A 21,407-nucleotide genomic window follows, 5' to 3' on the forward strand; every position below is an offset into this window, starting at 1 on the left:
TCTCTACCAGCTTTGCACATCTAGACACTGAAATTTTTGCCCATTCTTCTTTGCAAAATAGCTCAAGCTCAGCTAGATTGGATGGAGAGCGTCTGTGAACAGCAATTTTCAAGTCTTGCCACAGATGCTCAATGGGATTTAGGTCTGGACTTTGACTGGGCCATTCTAACACATGAATATTCTTTGATCTAAACCATTCCATTAAAGCTCTGGCTGTATGTTTAGGGTCATTGTCTTGCTGGAAGGTGAATCTCCTTCCCAGTCTCAAGTCTTTTGCAGCCTCCAACAGGTTTTCTTCCAGGATTGCCCTGTATTTAGCTCCATCCATCTTCCTATCAGCTCTGACCAGCTTCCCTGTCCCTGCTGAAGAAAAGCATCCCCATAGCATGATGCTGCCACCACCATGTTTCACAGTGGGGATGGTGTGTGCAGGGTGATGAGCAGTGTTAGTTTTTTGCCACACATAGTGCTTTGCATTTAGGCCAAAAAGTTCAACTTTGGTCTCATCTGACCAAAGCACCTTCTTCCACATGTTTGCTGTGTCCCCTACATGGCTTCTTATGCCTGTCTTTCAACAATGGCTTTCTTCTTGCCACTCTTCCAAAAAGGCCAGATTTGTGGAGTGTACGACTTATAGTTGTCCTGTGCACAGATTCTCCCACCTGAGCTGTGGATTTCTGCAGCTCCTCCAGAGTGATCATGGGCCTCTTGGCTGCTGCTCTGACCAGTGCTCTCCTCGTTCGCTCTGTCAGTTTAGGTGGACGGCCATGTCTTGGTAGGTTTGCAGTTGTGCCATACTTTTTCCATTTTTGAATGATGGATTGAACAGTGCTTCTTGAGATGTTCAGAGCTTGGGATATTTTTTTATAACCTAACCCTGCTTTAAACTTCTCCAGAACTTTATCCCTGACCTGTCTGGTGAGTTCTTTGGTCTTCATGATGCTGTTTGTTCTTCAGTATTCTCTAACAAACCACTGAGGCCTTCACAGAACAAGTGTATTTATGCTGAGAGTAAATTACACACAGTAGGACTCTATGAACTAATTAGATGACTTCTGAAGGCAATTGATTGTATTTAGAGGTATCAGAGGACAGGGGGCTGAATACTAATGCACACCACATTTTTCAGGTTTTTATTTGTTTAAAATTTTGAAGCCCATTTATCATTTCCGTTTCACTTCACAATTATGTGCTACTCTGTGTTGGTCTATCACATAAAATCTCAATAAAAAACTTTTAAGTTCGTGGTTGTAAGGTGGAAAAATGTGAAAAAGTTCAAGGGGTATGAATACTTTTGCAAGGTTCTGTAGGATATAGATAGTGTACATCTATAGAAAAGACACATGTGGAGATGTAGCATTGTATTTGTCTTGGTTGGTTCATAAGTATGTTGTTCAGTAGAGGAGTCCTTCACCGATTTATCTGTTAAGAAATCAGACATCTGTACTCACCAGTCAGCATGCTCTCATTGACTACGCATTCCCCGTCCAACAGGGCAGCATCAAACGGCAGGTGAAGACCTTCAGCAGGAATCACTACACAGTCCCCTGGCACCAGCTCCATTGAACTCACACACTCCTCTAAATTGCATAGAATGCATTCACATAAGAAGATAAAAAAGGTCACACACTGGCAGCTACTTGTCATAATATACTTATCTGAATAAGCTGAAATTTTACTGTCCGATTTAATTACGAAGCATGTAATAAATACTCCAAACTGCCTAATGTTTAGGTGAAGTAAGAAGCTGCTCAGGATCACCTCCAGTGGCTCTGCGTACAGTGACATTCACTACGAGTCGGGCCATGCTGTGTAGAGTGCTGCTTTGCTGCAAGTTGCACAAAAAAGCTTGATAAATGTCATGACAAACATGAGAGAGGAGCTTATGCAAGTGAAATAAGCATGTGTGTGTGTATGAATAAGAGCTGCATCATGTGCTTGCCTTCCGGATCTCATACAAGGATACAATGATGGATATTAAAGATATCAGAAAGATGCAAAAAGCATAAACGTAGTAATTATCCAACAACCACAGGATGATGCTGAACACTTGAAACACGTAGAAAGGGGTGAGGACCTGCATGAGGAGCAAGATGAAACTGGATTAAAAGGTGGTTCAGTATCAGGGTGGAATGTGCTTCCATGTAAAAGCATTAAAGCACAAATTTGGAAAAGTTGCCGCAACATCTCATTATCTCTAGCCGCTTTATCCTTCTACAGGGTCGCAGGCAAGCTGGAGCCTATCCCAGCTGACTACGGGTGAGAGGCGGGGTACACCCTGGACAAGTCGCCAGGTCATCACAGGGCTGACACACAGACAACCATTCACACTCACATTCACACCTACGGTCAATTTAGAGTCACCAGTTAACCTAACCTGCATGTCTTTGGACTGTGGGGGAAACCGGAGCACCCGGAGGAAACCCACACGGACACGGGGAGAACATGCAAACTCCGCACAGAAAGGCCCTCGCCGGCCACGGGGCTCGAACCCGGACCTTCTTGCTGTGAGGCGACAGCGTTAACCACTACACCACTGTGCCGCCCTTGCCGCAACATATTTTAGCAATACAGCAGAGTGTTGTTACAAATCCAAATCCCCAATTTGAGTACTTTTAACTGTTTCACATTGTATAAATGATATCCATAAAATAGAAGGAACTCTACAGAGGTTGAGGGGTTGTGATTAATGATGAAATTTGATTTTGACTAATGGTCGTCAAACAAAGAAATAATTTTAAAAAGTATAAAAATATTCCGTAATGAGCAGCTTAAAAACCAATAAGAGGTTTCAAATTTATTTGATATAAAAATTATAAAATTCCTTTTGGTGATAACTCGTCAGAAACTTCCTTTAAATGACTGATGACATTAAAAGTAGAAATACATGAACCCTGCATGACACTGATCTCAACCGGGAGATCACAAGTTTGACTCACGGTCGGGTCATACCGAAGACCATTATCAAAATGGTACCTGCTGCCATCTGGCGAGGCACACTGCAAGTAGGGATGCGAGTAGGGAGTCAAACTCTCACAATTACCAGCGGACCGGCCCCCCACTGTAACCCTAGCTATGTAATAGGCAAGAGGCCGAGGGCTATGGAAACGGAGATCGGCGCCACCCAATACGCCAAGTGCCTGGTTAGTACTGGGACAGGAGACTGCCTGGGAAGATCAGGTCCTGGCACAGGAAGGACTTTGACTTTTTCCACATGACACTGAGAAAACTAGTGCATGCTTTCATAACTTTCTACGTTGGACTACTGTAATGTGTTACTAACTGCCCCGCTCTCCAAGAAAGTCTGGTTCTGTGACATTTGTGTTTGACTAACCAATTATCTGTGCTATTTCTAACTCCAGCTGTGTCTTAGTTCACCTCACATAATACCTGGGCAAGAAGAGTAACAAAGTTCTGCACTGCTTCTTTTTTATAACAACAAATAATTAGGGATCACACTTATTATTGTCCTGCACAGTGGAAAAGTGCTATAGTATTTGAACAATGCCCCTGCTATGTTAGATCTTAATATTTTCCGTCCATTAAAGGTAGACTGCCTTTCAGATTTTTCAAGTGTAGGTCATAAAAAGAATTTTCCCTGACACCCAATTATTTTTGTTTAGTGGACTGAATTCGAATCACAGACTTCCAATTTTGTTAGGTTTATTAAAATAGAAAAACGAATGAATTTAGGGCCACATGACCCTAAATTCTCCACTATTTTTTCTGCTTCACCATGATGCAATACAAGATACTGCATCACGCGGGGGGCTTTCCCCGTTCACGCAAGGCATTGTGGGATACAAATTTGAAACAGGAGAGAACAATAGAGGATGTGAACGAAACGTGAAAGACTGACTACAGTAACGGAAAGAGAGAAGAAAAGACGTTATGTTGCGAAGGAAAGGAAAAACAGGACCAAGCTAATAAATATCAGCGATCAGCAAGCACCTTGGTGTGATCAGCTGTTTGTTTCGCGACAGAATGATGTAACCGTCAGTGCACGGTCAAGGTAAACCTGTAGATGGGAGTAATGCAACACTGGATGCCAGCTGCCGTAAAACCCAAAAGATGAAGGCAAGCGTGTGCATGCGCACACACTTCCTCTGTCTGTTTGACTGCGCGAAGCGAGCGATTTCATGCACATTATTTGCTAAGGAATCCCCTAAAATTAAATAACTTCCCAGCCACAGAATGGCCAGTTATTTTATTTCTTTATTTTTTTTTAGATATTACAGAAATAAACATATCACAATGACCAAATTTCAGAGGGAACTAAATTTCACAGATTTTATGAAATCGAAAGGCCGTCTAGCTTTAACTGAACCTTGAGCTTTTACAAAATAACCAAGTTTATCTTTTCACCTTCTCTCATGACACTAGATAGTTTTCCGTCAAATTTGCATACAAATATGGTAAAGCCAAGCTAAAACAAGGTACCTCTTCAAACAGCAACTGCAAATACGACTTCACAGGCACATCAATGATATTGTCCCCAAAAATCTGTCTCCTGGGGGAAAGAAATGGGGCAAGTTTAAAATGGAAAGGATGTAGCTGTGACATCATTTAAGTGATCATCATGTGATTCAAAGATCTGAAACCTTGAAATTTGGTCCAGTTGGCTCAGTCCTCGCCGACTGTGGTGCAAATCAGCACAAGTCCAAGCTTCACTGAGAATACTGGAGAGAAAGGGGAAAAGCAAACAAACAAACAAACAAACAAACAAACCTCACATGAGTTTCTATATTGCAAAAATAACACATGATACAGAGCAAATAAATAATTATATCCCTTACCTAACTTTGCAGAAAGCCCCTTTTTTGGGAAACCACACATACCGTATGCCCTCAAACACATAGTATCGCAGTAGTGTTTTCTAGGAGACGGAAAATCATTAATAAGTCACGAAAAGAAGATTTAAAACAACTGGATCCGTTACTGTTTTTGTCACTATTACCTCTTCTGTGTGCAGATGGATATCATCTCTGCATTCATTCTCATCCAGTTCTCCTCCTGCAAACTCTAAACTGAAAAAAATTCACGTTTATGGTTATCGGAGATGATCACAACAATTCCAGAAAGGACATGGAAAATGAGCAGCAAATAGAATTGACCAAGATTAAAATGACAGTAAATGGCCCGGACATACGGTCCATTTAAATACTCAACATACAAACTGTTGCCGTTTTAATACTTTGAACCTTAAGTGACAACTTCGCACATCAACCACGTGATTGTGAGAATGATTTCAAGTTCTTATAGAATATTCGGGGTGGCACGGTGGTGTAGTGGTTAGCGCTGTCGCCTCACAGCAAGAAGGTCCGGGTTCGAGCCCCGTGGCCGGCGAGGGCCTTTCTGTGTGGAGTTTGCATGTTCTCCCCGTGTCTGCGTGAGTTTCCTCCGGGTGCTCCGGTTTTCCCCACAGTCCAAAGACATGCAGGTTAGGTTAACTGGTGACTCTAAATTGACCGTAGGTGTGAATGTGAGTGTGAATGGTTGTGTGTTTCTATGTGTCAGCCCTGTGATGACCTGGCGACTTGTCCAGGGTGTACCCCGCCTTTCACCTGTAGTCAGCTGGGATAGGCTCCAGCTTGCCTGCGACCCTGTAGAAGGATAAAGCGGCTAGAGATAATGAGATGAGACAGAATATTCGATCCAGCTCATTTCAGCCTGTGGTGGTGTTCAACTTTTCTGAACTGTAGCTCAAACCTGCCTTCAGGCTGAGTTCGGTGCCCGGTTTACCTGGTCTGCAAAATTTGGCTTCTTTGAATTGTTTTTGTCCAAAGGTCTCAGTTAAACATTTTGTAAGCCAAAACTGAAACGAAGATGGAGATTTTAATGGAACATGTAAATACATAATCTGTTTTTGATTAAGAGGTGAACAGGTGTATTTGAACTTTAGTAAATGATGAAATAATTTAAAAAAACCCATTAATTCATACAATATTTTACTATATGAAAGTACTCGTGTATCAGTTTACTGTTCCTAATAGATGTCATCTGACCCCATTTCATGACCTTGATGAATTACTCCTTGGGAAAGTGAGATTTTAATACTGTTTCATTAAAAATGTATGGACTGGACTGGTTCCATCACACAGACCGGGCAACCTTGGTCAGGATACACAAGGACCTTTTATTTTTAATCATTTGCTCCTTCATACAAAAACGTGAACATTCTGTCAAGATTCTGCAAACTGAAAAATGCTTTCTTGTAGTTTTTCCTTTCAAGAATTCTGCTCCTATTTGAGTGATTCCATGCTTATGGGTACTGAAATGGGGACATGAACTTATTCACCTAAAACCATTTCTTTTTTTACCATCAGGTCACAAGACATGTAATCTTTAATGAATGATATGTTAAAAGATAACTTTAATTTTCTGAGATGTAATAAAAACATATTTATATGCCAAAGTCAAGCCTATGAGTTCCAAAATGATGTCTGTTACATTACTTCTGTTACGATTGTCCATCTCGCGTCTGTTACAAATTAATTACAATCTAGCTCTATACCATGTTAATCTTATTGAAAGAATGTGTATGTTTATTCTACTACACATGTTTATTAATTATATTTGCTAAAACATCACCTTCCTATGTTTCAAAAAGTAATTCTACATTGTTAAAATTGAGAATATATATGTCCACAACACTTCTGTTACGTTCTGACTTTGGCATATAAATATGTTTTTATTACATCTCAGAAAATTAAAGTTATCTTTTAACATATCATTCATTAAAGATTACATGTTTTGTGACCTGATGGTAAAAAAAAGAAATGGTTTTAGGTGAATTTTTAAAAATAAGTTCATGTCCCCATTTCAGTACCCATAAACGTGGAATCACTCATTTACAAGTTTTGAAGAACATTCTCTCAGTGTTTTTAAGGGTAGACTAAATCCATGATTATAAATCTCTAAATAAACCTGCAGTTTGCATTAGATCACAATAATTATTATATACCAAAAATGATAACTAAGCATCCTTTGAATAATTGACTATAAGCCATGTATGATTACATTGAGTGGAATAACCATTTTATTCTATCCACATTCACTGGATTTTGAGAAAGAGCATTTTTATTTTTTGCATATTTGATGATTAAAAAAAAAAAAAAAAAAAAAAAAACTTTATACAAAACGTCTGACAAAATAATTTCCACTTAGAATGTAAAAAAACCAGCAAAATGACAGGAGCAATTTGTGAAAAGTGCTATTATAATAATAATAATAATAATAATAATAATAATTTCCTGAAAACTTAAAAAAATGTTCTTGCCATCAAATACTTTTACTCCATATTTTGTTGCTTTTTTGGGGGGGGGGGGGGGTGTTCTTCTTCTTTAGGGTTTTTTGGCGGTTGGCAAACCAACTTAAAGGTGCATTATGGCCACTGACTGGGTTGGAGTGTGGAATTGAGGTATTTCACCTGACGTCACAGGGTCACGTGACGCCCTGGTGTCCGCCATTTTGAAGGTCAAGCTAGCTAATGTCAACAACATAGTAGCTAGTATGTTACTGTAGCAATGTTTGCGTTCAGTCATTTGGATGACTGTTAAAACCTTTCAGTCTCAAGTTTTTCCTTTACTGTATTTACTAGTTTACTGTAATTATGATCCGGCAGCTATTTACACCGGATCCAGTGTAAATAGCTGCCGGAGCGTGCTCCGGCTTGCTCCCCCTCAAATTAAGCAGCGTGCTCCGGCTTACTCCCGGAGTGCTCCGGCCGAGGTTCCGGAGCGCGCTCCGGCTTGCTCCCCCTCAAATTAAGCAGCGCGCTCCGGCTTGCTCCCGGAGTGCTCCGGCCGAGGTTCCGGACTTGAGACTTGAGACTGAAAGGTTTTAACAGTCATCCAAATGACTGAATGTAAACATTGCTACAGTAACATACTAGCTACTATGTTGTTGACATTAGCTAGTGCTAACAGCTAGCTGCTAGTACACTGCTACAACACAGACACCGACCCTAATAATACAGTTCTTGGTCATTGCCTGGTAACAGCAAATTTATAACGGGCCATGTCTCAACAGACTAAGAAGTTATTTCAATGACATTTAATAACATTTTGTTTATCCTGAGGACCGAAAGTAAATGAAAATGTGAACAAACTTTAGCTGTAATAAGATGGCGACCACCGGCTCCAGGGACGACCCACTGATGTAGGCATGTTACCCAGCCTGACACAAAATATTTGTAGGCATCCAAACTCTTATACGCTTTCAGATCAATACCTGTGTATGGCGATGGGTTTTTAACGACATAGGTATACAGATCATGTGGGCCGAAGTCAGGTAAAGACGAGGGCTTCGTGTACTTCCGTACGTCAGTGAACAATCCTGGTGGAAGCAGGTAAACGTCGTTCTCTAAGCCTGCTAACCTCAATTTTTGCAAATACCTCTCCCTCTGCTCGCCCTGTAAATGCCCCACGTCGCTGGATAGTGAAGGTGTTTTCTGCATCTCGCTCCTTTTTCTTTTATGTTTTTCGTTTGTCACCTTCCTCGCATTCAAACTGATTCGAGCCGTGACGTCCAAAATGGCAGCCTAACGATGCATCACATGACTTGGTCACGTGGGTGAAAAACCTCAATAGGTAATATGGGGGGGGGGGGGGGGGGGGGGACCCTATATTCTTTTAGCTACTTATGTTTCTTTTAAATACTTTATCATTTCTCAGGTTTTATTTTCAAGAAGAGTTTTTATTTCATCCTCAGTTGGTTCAGCAACATGCACCGCCAATTTGTTTTCCTCTACTCACGGTATATGAGCTGATAGCCGAGTAATAGAGTAGCCAATCAGAGCAGGCGATTGCTCATATCCAGTGAATGTGGATAGGACACACACACACACACACACACACACACACACACACATTATAAATATAAATTAGGTATCCAAGATGGCATGCTTCATCTGCCAAATTCAAGGTAAAGCTGTTATAAATGGAAAGCCTTAAAAGAACATAAAACAGAAAATACGAGAGTTTTAAAAAGATAAAGCTGGCTGATCCAAGAGAAGTGAGTTATTTACCATCAAAATGAAAATAAGCAAAAAAAAAAAAAACCCCACACCACATACTATGAGTCAACAACGATTTGTCTCTGTGTTGAAAGTTCTTGGAGTTCCCAATGATAATGGCTGAGAAAGCTATTTTAAGTCTCCAACCTCATATACACCCCAGCAAAGCAGGAAATTCTCAGAAGCAATTCTGGATTTTCCGATGACCGAGAGCAATTGACAAACAATAGAAATTTAAAGATTTGTCTTTAATGACATCAATAATTTCATCACATACATTTTGAGAGGATTTTTTTTTAAAGGAAATGTTTAATTTAAAAAAATGTTTGCATGAGATGTTTTTAGATGAAAAGTAAGAAGCATCTCATTTTTAAATAAGATTGTTTATCATTTATTAAAAAGTGCCAATAATTCTGCAAAGGACTTTCCAAACTGGCTTTGTATGGACTATACAAAAAGGCTGTACGTGTTCTGAGTCATCTCCATCAGCCTCAATCTGGTGATCATGTAAAACACTGTTCCAAAATGTAGTAAGATTTAAAAATGTTGGATAAACAGGAAAGTAGTAATGAGCAAGTTTAAATTAAAAAAAAAGGAAAAAAAAGAAAGAATACTAAAAAGACATGTGTACTGCCCAGCCAAAAAAAAAAAAAGACACCATTTGGATTTAAAAAAGCAAATACTTAAGAGCCTTTGATTGGCTAATTACTGCAGTGATTAATGTGTTTCAGCTGGAAGCAATTCTTTTAACCCTAACTGATGCAGTGAGTAGCTTCTCATTTTCTTAAACACGTCAGAAGATGTATCCCGTGATCATGGAAAAGATGTGAAGGGTCAAATTATTGGCCTGCATCAAGCAAAGAAAACAACTAAGACGACTGCTGAATTGACCAGAATTGGGTTAAGAAATGTCCAACACATTATTAAAACCTGGATGGACAGTGCCGAACTGTCAACTTCATAAGAAGAGATGAAGAAATGCACCCAGCAGGGTTACTGTATACGCTTATGTTATAATTTAGGGTTGCTTCAATTGGTCAGGTCGAGGTTCAGCAACGTTATGTGGCAATAAAATGAAGTCAACTGACTACCTGAATGTAGGGGAGAGCAGCGAGACATGGGACAAGTTTCCAGCTTCTGTCAATTGTGTGAAATTCTTTGCAGGTAGTGTCACATTCATTTTGCATTAGTGTGTTTTTACTCAACCCTCTTACCACAACATTGGTTTCTCAGGCCAAGTTTACATTAGACCGTATCTGTCTCGTTTTCTTCGCGGATGCACTGTCCGTTTACATTAAAACGTCTGGAAACGCCGGGAAACGGGAATCCGTCAGGGTCCACGTATTCAATCCAGATCGTGTCTGGTCCGGTGCTGTGTAAACATTGAGAATACGCGGATACGCTGTGCTGAGCTCTAGCTGGCATCGTCATTGGACAACGTCACTGTGACATCCACCTTCCTGATTCGCTGGCGTTGGTCATGTGACGCGACTGCTGAAAAACGGTGCGGACTTCCGCCTTGTATCACCTTTCATTAAAGAGTATAAAAGTATGAAAATACTGCAAATACTGATGCAAATACTGCCCATTGTGTAGTTATGATTGTCTTTAGGCTTGCCATCCTTCCACTTGCAAGTGGTAAGTGACGCGCATGCCCGACATGCACGGAGATCACACACACAGCGGCTCAGTCCCAAATCACTGCTCGTGCACTCCACTCGCGCGCTCTGTGAGCTGCGCAGGGCCGGAGTGCGCACCCTCCAGAGGGCACTCGCTGTTCAGGGCGGAGTGATTTGGAGCGCAGGATGCCTGCAGAGCCGAGCGTATCTGTGTATTGGCGTTGCTGTGTGCACGCAAATCGTGTATTGGTGTTGCTGTGTGCACACTAATCGTTTTAAAAACGTTAATCTGATGATCCGCTGATACGGTCTAATGTAAACCCCACCTCAGCTTGTCACATATACTGGCCTTCAGGCCTCACTTTTTCTGTCATTATTTTTTGCAGGGAGACATGGGACGACGACAAAAAAAAAAAAAAAACTCAGCCTACATGTTTAATTTGTATTTAAATCATCAAAACGTGTAACATATGAACATACAGCGATAGAAAAGTGTCAGTTTACCCAAAACCTGACTCAACAAAACAGTTCTATTCTCAAGAAGGAAGGAAATAAGCTTCATCCTCATGCAGGTACATGCCCATATTTTTAATAAACATTTTAAAACATTTATATTTGTAAACCACACAGGGAAAAGGGGGGTAAAAACAACTTGTAACATGATGAACTGTTTCAACTCTCCCTATCTGGCCATTTTGGGGAAAAATAATAATAAATTAAAAAATCCTTAAAACGTCCCCCAGAATTTAAGCTTATTAACCGAGACTGTATATAGTAACTCGAGGCTAAATAATTTAATCCCTAACAAATCCCAAATTCACCGGCGTACATTGCACCATAGAATAATGGAGGTGGAAGCAAAGTAGAAAATATAAGTTTTGGTTGACAAACGTACTGAACTGCACAAACTTTACTGCAGTGTCCAGCTTCATGGCTCTAAAGGAAGTAGGTTACTCCAAGGAGCAACATCTAACTTCTGATGTAATCTAAAACCTGATTGGTTGAAATTAATTTATGGGAATACAAACTGTCCCAAGTCTCCCTGCTCTCCCCAGGTTATCCCATCAGTAGATTTTTTTTTTCTTCCCTGATGGCACAGGCATAAAATTAGGGCTCAAATAATGAAAGAGTAGTTCAGGGAGCACGAGGAATCATTTTTATATATGAACTGGCCACCATAGAGTCCTTAACCCCATTAAAAGTCTTTGGGATGCGTTGGAGAAGATTTTACAGAGTGGTTCGACTCTCCCACCAGCAAGACAAGAGCTCGGTGAAAAATGAATGCAATTCTGGATGAAAATAAATGCTGCGACATTGCATAAGGCTGCAAATGCGCATCATAATCAAGGCGAAAGACGGTCCAAGGAAATACGAGTGTGCGACTGTTTATAATAAAATATTAACATGATTCAGAAAAGAATATTAAATAGTCTTACCTCCCCTCCTCAATCTCTTTTGTTTGTACCTCTACGACAAAATGCTGCCCATAACTATCCTAAATGATAGAAATAAAATAATATTTAACCCACTGTGTCATATAAAGACACGAAATAATGTTATCAATCTGAAGTGTTAACAAAACATTTTCTGGATTTGTTATACAGAGAAATGTGATAATTAATTATTAATCCTACCCTCAGAATTAAGGTATCTGCCATTGGAATGGGGCAAGAGGAGCAACGAACCCAAACGCCGAGGCGAGGTCGCCACCTGAACAATAACAGCAGCGCACCCAAGGAACATAGGGCTCCAAAGTGGCAGAGCCACACCTTCCAGCGCACTTGTCTATAACCCTGCATATCCTGTCAGAGAGTGAACAATAAAATAAAACAAGATATTACACCACACAAACTGCTTCCTGCTCCAGGTTGTGGAAAATGATCAGGAAAGAGATAGTGATCTACTAGCACAAGTCAACATTCATTGTAAGAGATGCAGTGCCTTAAGCAAGTTGAAAATTTTTTGCAAAAGAGTTGTAAAGACAAATCCAGATTTGTCTGGACGACAGACTGTTCCAACTCATTTTTATTACAAATCCTCTCGAAGTAAATTTTCTAAATTAAAATTCATTATTTATGAGCAAATCTTAAAAAAAAAAGAAAAGAAAAATGCTTATTGCATAAGTATTCAACCCCTTCATACTGCTCCTTGATAGAATCACATTTTGCTCCAGTAACAGCTGTGTCCCCCTTGGAATTTTACACAATCTTCCAGGCAGATTTCCTCCAGGTTCTTGAGATTGGTTGAATATTGTTTGTTGACTGCAAATTTCAAACAGTGCCACAGATTTTCAAATGGGATTCACCCTGCTATACAGTCATCAATTATGCAGAGCTCTTCAAATAGTTGTCTGGAGCACCTTCACGCTACTCTTCTGTATAGCCACTGTGTAATGCAACTCCTTCAGAGTGACTGTTGGCCTCACCGTGGCCTCCCTCACTGGTCTCCATCTTGTTTTTGTGCTGACTTTAGAGAGTGAGGCAAGGGGTTGGGTGGAATGATGCACCTTCCACTTCCTCACTATTGAGCTACTAGTGCGTCCTGGGATGGCCAACCTTTTAGATATAATTTAACACCATGATAATTTATGAAATCGAATTACAGTGGATATAAAAAGAGTGTACACACCCCGTTAAAATGATTTTTTTTTTTACATCAGAAAAACCTACGACACCACAATAAATAATTTCAAAACTTTTCCCACCTTTAATGTGACCTATAACCTGTACAATTCAATTGTAAAACAAACAAATTAAATGTGTACATAAATTAAAAATGTACAATAAGCTGGTTGCATAAGTGTGCACACCCTTAAACTAATACTTTGTTGAAGCACCTTTTGATTTAATTACAGCATTCAGTCTTTTTGGGTTCACACCTGCCATCAATTAAAATGACTCTGATTAACCCCAAATAAAGTTCAGACATTTACTCAGTTGCATCCTCCAGCAAAAGCCAGGGTTCACAGAGAGCTTACAAAGCCTCAAAGGGATCTCATTGTTGAAAGGTATCAGTCAGGAGAAGGGGACAAAAACATTTCCACGGCATTAGATATACCATGGAGCACAGTGAAGACAGTCATCAAGAAGTGGAGAAGATTTGGGACAACTGTGACATTACCGAGAACTGGACGTCCCTCCAAAATTGATGAAAAGACAAGATGAAAACTGGTCAGGGAGGCTGCCAAGAGGCCTACAGTAACACTGAAGGAGCTGCAGGAATTTCTGGCAAGTACTGGTTGTGTACTACATGTGACAACAATCTCCCGTATTCTCCATATGTCTGGACTATGAGGTAGGGTCAAAGAAAAACATCTAGGCTTGGATAAATAAAAACAAACAAACAAACAAACAAGCAAAAACCCATCAACTCTCCCAAAAGCGTGTGGGAAAATGTGTTATGGTCTGATGAAACCAAGGTTGAACTTTTTGGCCACAATTCCAAAAGGCGTTTAGTGCAAAAACAACACTGTGCATCACCAAAAGAACACCATACCCACAGTGAAGCATGGTGGTGGCAGCATCATGTTTTGGGGTTGTTTTTCTTCAGCTGGAACAGGGGTTTTAGTCAAGGTGGAGGGAATTATGAACAGTTCTAAATACCAGTTAATTTTGGCCCAAAACCTTCAGGTGTCTGCTAGAAAACTGAAGAGGAATTTCATCTTTCAGCACGACAATGACCCCCAAAAAAAGTTTTGGAATGGCCCAGTCAGAGCTCAGACCTAAATCCAATTGAAAATCTGTGGGGTAACCTGAAGAGGGCTGTGCACAAGAGCTGCCCTCACAATCTGACAGATTTGGAGCACTTTTGCAAGGAAGAGTGGGCAAATATTGCCAAATCTAGATGTGGCAGGCTGTTAGACTCCGACCCAAAAAGACTGAATGCTGTAATTAAATCAAAAAGTGCTTCAACAAAGTATGTGCACACTTATGCAACCAGCTTATTGTAACGTTGTACGTTATTGGCACGGTGGTGTAGTGGTTAGCGCTGTCGCCTCACAGCAAGAAGGTCCGGGTTCGAGTCCCGTGGCCGGCGAGGGCCTTCCTGTGTGGAGTTTGCATGCTCTCCCCGTGTCCGCGTGGGTTTCCTCCGGTTTCCTCCACAGTCCAAAGACATGCAGGTTAGGTTAACTGGTGACTCTAAATTGACCGTAGGTGTGAATGTGAGTGTGAATGGTTGTCTGTGTCTATGTGTCAGCCCTGTGATGACCTGGCGACTTGTCCAGGGTGTACCCCGCCTTTCGCCCGTAGTCAGCTGGGATAGGCTCCAGCTTGCCTGCGACCCAGTAGAACAGGATAAAGCAGCTAGAGATAACGAGATGAGATGAGATGTTTTTCTCCCCCCAACAGATTTGTTTTTCAATTTAATTGTACAGGCTATAGGTCACATTAAAAGGTGGGAAAAGTTTTGAAATTACTTATCTTGGTAATTTTTTTTTACATCAGAAAAACCTATTATTTTAACGGGATGTGTATACTTTTTTTTTTATATCCACTGTACCTTTTCTTTTGCTAAGAATGCTCCTTAGTCTTCATTTTCACTCCTTTCCTTCAGACTGACAGTTCAACTGAGGCGGGTTTTTTTCCTCTCTCCCACAAAGCGGGAGTTGTTTGAATATTTCACAGATAAAGCCCAAATATGAGGTCCGTCAAGTTAGGTGTGTCCTCACTAACACATCTTTCATCTGGAGCTTCTTTAAAATACTTCCTGACAAATGATTTATTTTTTGCTTTGAAAACTCTGTAAGATGTAGAGTCATTTGTTTACAATAAAAGTATTGACAGGAAGAATTGGAGCACTTATTTTGTGTTAGAGAACTCTGATTGCGGGCGGGCGGGGAGGTATTTTTAGCAATTTTTTGTTTATTTTAAACAAACAGCACAATTTAAAATTCGTGGAAAAATATCAAGATTTAACGATTTTAAGACTATCAGGTGCTTCCTGATAGTATCTGCCCATGTCCATTTTACTAGCATGGTGTGGGCCCAGTTTGTGCTCTACAATGCACCTTTTCACCCAGTAAACAATGATCATACTATATCCATTTTAAACTGCCTTCTTATGTTCAGGTCTGGAGATAGACTTCTTGCTTGGCTCTTTTCTAATTATTTTTTGTTGATTTTTCTGATTATTTGTATTGTTACCTTGACTGAATTGTAATCTTATGGGATACACCTACATTTATTTTATAATAATGAGACCATCAATGACGGCGTAGCTCACTCCAGCCTCGTCCAGTCCAGAAGGAACGATCTAAAGTGGGCCACCTTGCGTAACAAAAGTTGCAAGCTATAGACACCCTAGGAATACCTACCTATTTGCCAGAAAGAATCCAAAACGGCAAGGAATTGACTGAGAAGAAGCAATTTTTGTTGAACTGCTCATTAAGGCTTAATTAGTCCATAACTTCATTAATAACTGTAATTAAGCAAATCTGGGTAGAAGTTATATGCACCCTAGGTACCCCTACGTTCATGCCAGAAAGAATCAAAAATCACTGAAGAATTGAGGGAGAAGAAACGATTTGTGTGGAAACTGCTTGTTAGGGCTTAATTACTCCACATCTGCATTATTAATTGCAATTATGCAAATTTGGGTAGAAGCTATATGCACTCCAGGCAGACCGACCTTCCTGCCAAAAAGAATAAAAATCAGTGAAGAACTGCGAGAGAAGAAGCGATTTTCATGAAATGTGGATGACGCTGGAGGGACAACAGACAGCACATGATGGCATAAACTCATCGCCCGTCGGCCAGATGAGCCAATAATAATAATAATAATAATAATAATAATAATAATAATAATAATAAACTAGAGTCTTAGCAAAAAGGTATTCTTCTGTTCAGTACCATTTGACAGACAGAGTCGATGTCTGCAGCTCCAGATTCCAGAAACCTGGACACCGGATCTATGGAGGTCGGCCCACTCAGCAGCTGACAGCAGCTCCCTGCAGAGAGAGATTTAACCCTTCAGTATGGTCCAACACCAGCAGTGAAGGAAGTAAGATCAATTCAGCACTGAGAAAAAAAACATGGTCTACACACCCCTTATGTGCACAAAAGCTGATCAAGCACATTTCCTACATCAGGATTAGCAACGTGGACTAGCACTCTCCAAATGCCAAGTAGGGATGAGCAAAGAAAAGAATGAAGTGAATTAACTTGACCAGACTTTAAATAAATCTATACCACTAAAGGAAGGTTGTCTGTCTCTGTCTGGTCACCTATGCAATAGAGGTCTGCGCGGGACAGAATTTTCAGTCCCGCTCCCGCCCGCTCCCGCAAAGAATTATGATTTTCAGTCCCAGTCCCGCTCCCGCTTGCCATATTTTGTCCCGCTCCCACCCGCAAATCCCACATGATGCAGACATTCGCGTTATTTCTCACAAAAGTTCTTGTCATTGGCTTGGGGAATTAAACATGCTGAGCTTAGCTGAGCTCTCCACTGACCGATCCTTCACCTAGCGCGCGTAGTGAGGGTGCGCGTTGCCAGGCAGCATGCGCAGCTGAGGCTTTACAGAGATACCCAACACACCTACCAAAATCTACAGTAGATATTATTGTACATAGCTTATATGTCACTCCTCACATTTACATTCTAGGAAATACAAGTAGGCCTATAAGAAATTAATATAATTTAAAAGACACAGCGTGATGGTGCCCCGCCCCCTACTTTGAGTGGATTTGAGCATAAATATCTACAGCTCACGTTCAGGGCTGCGTTTCCCAAACAACCAACCAAGTTAGCATTAAACCAATATGGTACGATGCAAGTTTGAACTAACTAACATCCAAAAAACGACTGTTTCCCAAAGCTGTAGTACCAACTTGGTCTGAACCAAGTTGATTTGAACTAGAGCCCTGCACTCCCACGGGATTCAGGCCTGATGTACCTGATGTATGTCAGAACCTTTTGGCACTTATCACAACAAGCAAAGGGCAGCTGATTTCCCTCTGCGTCGTACACGAGTGAGAACGACTTCCAAATGTCTGATTTCAGGACTCTTGACTTTTTAACGGTAAATGTACCTCTTTTTAAAGCAGCACTTACTTCTGAAGCACTGTGAGCTTCACTAGAGGAGCTCTGCTCTTCTGCCATGATCTGAGATCTCAAACACGGAAGAGCGGAAAGGAATCGGAAACGTACGCGAGATTAGACCACATCCGCAAATTTAGGCATCTTAAAATGTTTTTATTAATGCCAAATAAAATATCCAGGACAAATTATATATGATAGACATAAATTAATAATTTATAAATTTTATTTTAAACACGTTTTTAGTTAGCGGGACTGCAGCTTATCACCTCTCCTGCCCGCTCCCGCATTGTGCACTCCCCCTCCCGCCCGCAATGAGCTTTCAAAATTTGTCCTGCGCTGCACTGCTTTGCGTCGGGTCCCGCGGGACTCCTGCGGGAGTGCAGGGCTCTACTGTGCAAATTGATATGGCTGGGCGCACATACTCCATACTTTGCACATGGACTGGTGACACCCCAGAGGGGCCCCAAGTAGAGCCCTGCACTCCCGCGGGAGTCCAGCGGGAGTCCCGTGGGAGTCGCGGGATCCGCCGCAAAGCAGTGCGGCGCAGGACAAATTTTGAAAGCTCATTGCGGGTGCGGGCGGGACCGGAAGTGCACATATGCGCGCGCGGGCGGGAGCAGGAGTGCACATATGTGGCGTGGGTGAGACGGTGATAAGCTGCAGTCCCGCTAACTAAAAATGTGTTCGAAATAAAATGTATAAATTATTAATTTATGTCTATCATATATAATTTGTGCTGGATATTTTATTTGGCATTAATAAAAACATTTTAAGATGCCTAAATTTGCAGAGAGAGTTAGATTGCCAGAGAAACGGCATCTTAAATTTGCCATTGATCACCCCAACGGGAAATCCTTTGATCACTCTAATGACTTGCAGTTCACACCCAGCTAGCAAGAGAACCATGAGTGAAGTGATTTACGGCTTGCGTTAGTCTACAACTTTAACCAGAGAGACAGGTTACACAGTGACGGTAGGCTTGACTCAATGCTATCCCAGAAATCCTTCCTGTAATATGCAAATTTGGCTGTCCAATCAGAGGCGGCCAAATTTGCATATTACAGGAAGGATTTCTGGCATAGCATTGAGTCAAGCCTACCGTCACTGTGTAACATGTCTCTCTGATTAAAGTTGTAGACTAACGCAAGCAGGAAATCAATTCATTTCTTTTACTAGCTTTGCTTTACATTTAAAAAAAAAAAAACATTGGTACAAAGCAAGCCCATTCACTTTTTTATACTGATCAAAGAATCACAATGGTTTCTTATGTGATAAAAATGTGTGATTTGCGATTAAATATTTTAATCGTTTGACAGCACAAATTATTATTATTAGAGATACTACATGCTGAATTCAGAAATAAGGTAAACAATAACAAACGTGAGCTGTAGTTATTTATGCTCAAATCCACTCAAAGTAGGGGGCGGGGCACCATCACGCTGTGTCAAGATAAGAACTTTCCTGAGAAATAACGCGAACGTCTGCATCATGCGGGATTTGCGGGCGGGAGCGGGACAAAATATGGCAGGCGCGGGCGGGAGCGGGACTGAAAATCATAATTTTTTTGTGGGAGCGGGACTGAAAATCATAATTCTTTGCGGGCGCGGGCGAGAGTGGGACTGCACAATACGGGCGCGGGCGGGAGCGGGACTGAAAAATCCGACCTGCGCAGACCTCTACTGAAAATCATAATTCTTTGCGGCCGCGGGCGGGAGTGGGACTGCACAATGCGGGCGGGAGCGGGACTGAAAAATCCGACCCGCGCAGACCTCTAGCCCCAAGACAACATTTTAAGTTTTCCAAAACATGGGATTAGTGCTAATCCAATACACTATTCATTTCCCATAGGCTACATGCTCACGCTAACACACTATGCACAGTCTCAGAGGAGAATCCCCTCCTCCCCGACTCGCCTGAGAGTTTTGACTGTATGGGACCTACAGCGCTCAGGTAGACTGCCCAAGTCCAAGTAGCTGTATGTCCAAACCCTAGGACCAACACAGCTGCTGTGAAGAGCACCATTCAGAGGAAATCAGGTTCATGGGCAATACCTACTAGTATAAATAAAACTGAATTAAAAGCCCTTTTTTTAACTGTCTTATATTGATTTCTTTGGTTCAGGTCAGTGAAATTTTCTTTCAAATTTTCAGCCTTCAATACATTAATAGCACAAAAAGAGCATAATTTTTCATTGTAAAAAAAATAAAACAGCATCACGGACAAGTAACGCGGCAACTTTAGTAACGTAAGCATCTAGTCTGATGCTGCATAAATGCTATTTAGGACACCGAGAGCACAATGAAGTTTAATTCTATTATGAACATTCAAGTAAACTAAACATGTGAAAGCATATTTTCCCTTATTCATCAAAAATGCATGGAGTCAAGTCTAATCAGAAAAGAAGTGTCGGCAAATTTCACCAAGTTTTGCTTTGCTTTCAGTTTCAGTACTACTAAAAAGTTTGGACACCTTCAAATTCATGGGTTTTTAATTAATTTATTTTTTTTAATTAGACAGTTCACGTCTTAAAGTCAGGTTGGACTGTCACTTCTTATTAGTAAACATTATAGAGGGGCGGCATGGTGGTGTAGTGGTTAGCACTGTCGCCTCACAGCAAGCAGGTTCTAGGTTCAAGCCCAGTGGCCGATGGGAACCTTTCTGTGTGGAGTTTGCATGTTCTCTGCGTGGGTTTCCTCCAGGTGCTCCGGTTTCCCCCACAGTCCAAAGACATGCAGGTTTGGCTAACTGGTGGCTCTAAATCTGAGGTGGGCAAACTACGGCCCGCGGGCCACATCCGGCCCGTTGGCGTTTTTAATCCGGCCCGCGGAAGACAATCATATAAACGCGACTGAGCAGATCTATAAACTATAAGCTTCAGTGTTATCACGTAGACAGGTGTTCTAGAGATCCGTCTTTCCAGTCAGTCATATTCACGCAAGATTACATTTGCAGAGTGGTGCAGCGCGTGCCATGGAAGTCATTCTGGCGCCCGTGCCACTGATGATCTCGAGAACACAGGATAAAACTTTACAATGAGTGGTCCTAAAAAAAGAAAAGTGGACAGTGAGTGCAGGGTGTTCAATAAAGAATGGACAACTAAGTATTTTTTTTGCTGAAGTCCGATCAAAGGCTGTGTGCCTTATTTGCAAAGAAACCGTTGCAGTTTTAAAGGAATATAACATCAAACGGCACTTTTCCTCCAAGCATGCTAATTATGCTAACAACCAGTCAGCGCAAGCACGGACGAATACAGCTCAGCGGTTGCTGAGTGAATGTGAGTATTAACACTTTCTCTTTTTAAAACTATGTTGGAGCTGTAATAAGATGGAAGTCACATGTTTACAGACATAATAATATAAAAAGTATAACTCTTAGTAATTTTGGTTGTCGTGGGTGGCTGCTGTAGTGCTGGTGTTTGTTTTTAAAGCCTAGGTCACAACCGGCTGTACGTGCTCCTACGGCCGGTCTACGTGCAAAAAACGCAAGAAACGCACGGAGGGCGCGTGTGTGACGCGCTGATTTTCGAGCCGTAGACTGGCCGCAGACCGGCTGCAGAGGTTCTTTGTCATGTCAAACAAACTCTATGGGCACTTACGTTTTTTTTTCAGGTTGCAAGACAAACTTACAGGCAACGCGCGTCTTTCTCCACGAACAAAAAAAATAGCACGCCCAAAAAAATCGTACGTCCGGTTGTGACCTAGGCTTAAGTATACCATGTGCTTTTGGGTGTCTGC

The 21,407-nt window shown here is 41.3% G+C and overlaps 1 protein-coding gene across 4 annotated transcripts in view; it reads right to left on the reverse strand.

Moving 5' to 3' along the window:
• Positions 1-21,407, reverse strand: part of atp13a2 (ATPase cation transporting 13A2) — a 106,947-nt gene that overhangs the window by 67,262 nt on the left and 18,278 nt on the right. For all 4 annotated transcript variants that reach the window (XM_060938337.1, XM_060938335.1, XM_060938336.1 and 1 more), the window contains exons 2-11: positions 16,485-16,582; positions 12,270-12,437; positions 12,072-12,130; positions 4,958-5,027; positions 4,797-4,876; positions 4,602-4,679; positions 4,441-4,510; positions 1,943-2,077; positions 1,762-1,828; positions 1,452-1,580 (exon numbers count right to left, since the gene is read on the reverse strand). In XM_060938337.1, coding sequence (XP_060794320.1) covers positions 1,452-1,580; positions 1,762-1,828; positions 1,943-2,077; positions 4,441-4,510; positions 4,602-4,679; positions 4,797-4,876; positions 4,958-5,027; positions 12,072-12,130; positions 12,270-12,437; positions 16,485-16,582 — 954 coding nt within the window. The remainder of the gene's footprint in view (positions 1-1,451; positions 1,581-1,761; positions 1,829-1,942; positions 2,078-4,440; positions 4,511-4,601; positions 4,680-4,796; positions 4,877-4,957; positions 5,028-12,071; positions 12,131-12,269; positions 12,438-16,484; positions 16,583-21,407) is intronic.

Source organism: Neoarius graeffei, chromosome 13, assembly GCF_027579695.1.
Source record: "Neoarius graeffei isolate fNeoGra1 chromosome 13, fNeoGra1.pri, whole genome shotgun sequence".
Classification (NCBI taxonomy): domain Eukaryota; kingdom Metazoa; phylum Chordata; class Actinopteri; order Siluriformes; family Ariidae; genus Neoarius; species Neoarius graeffei.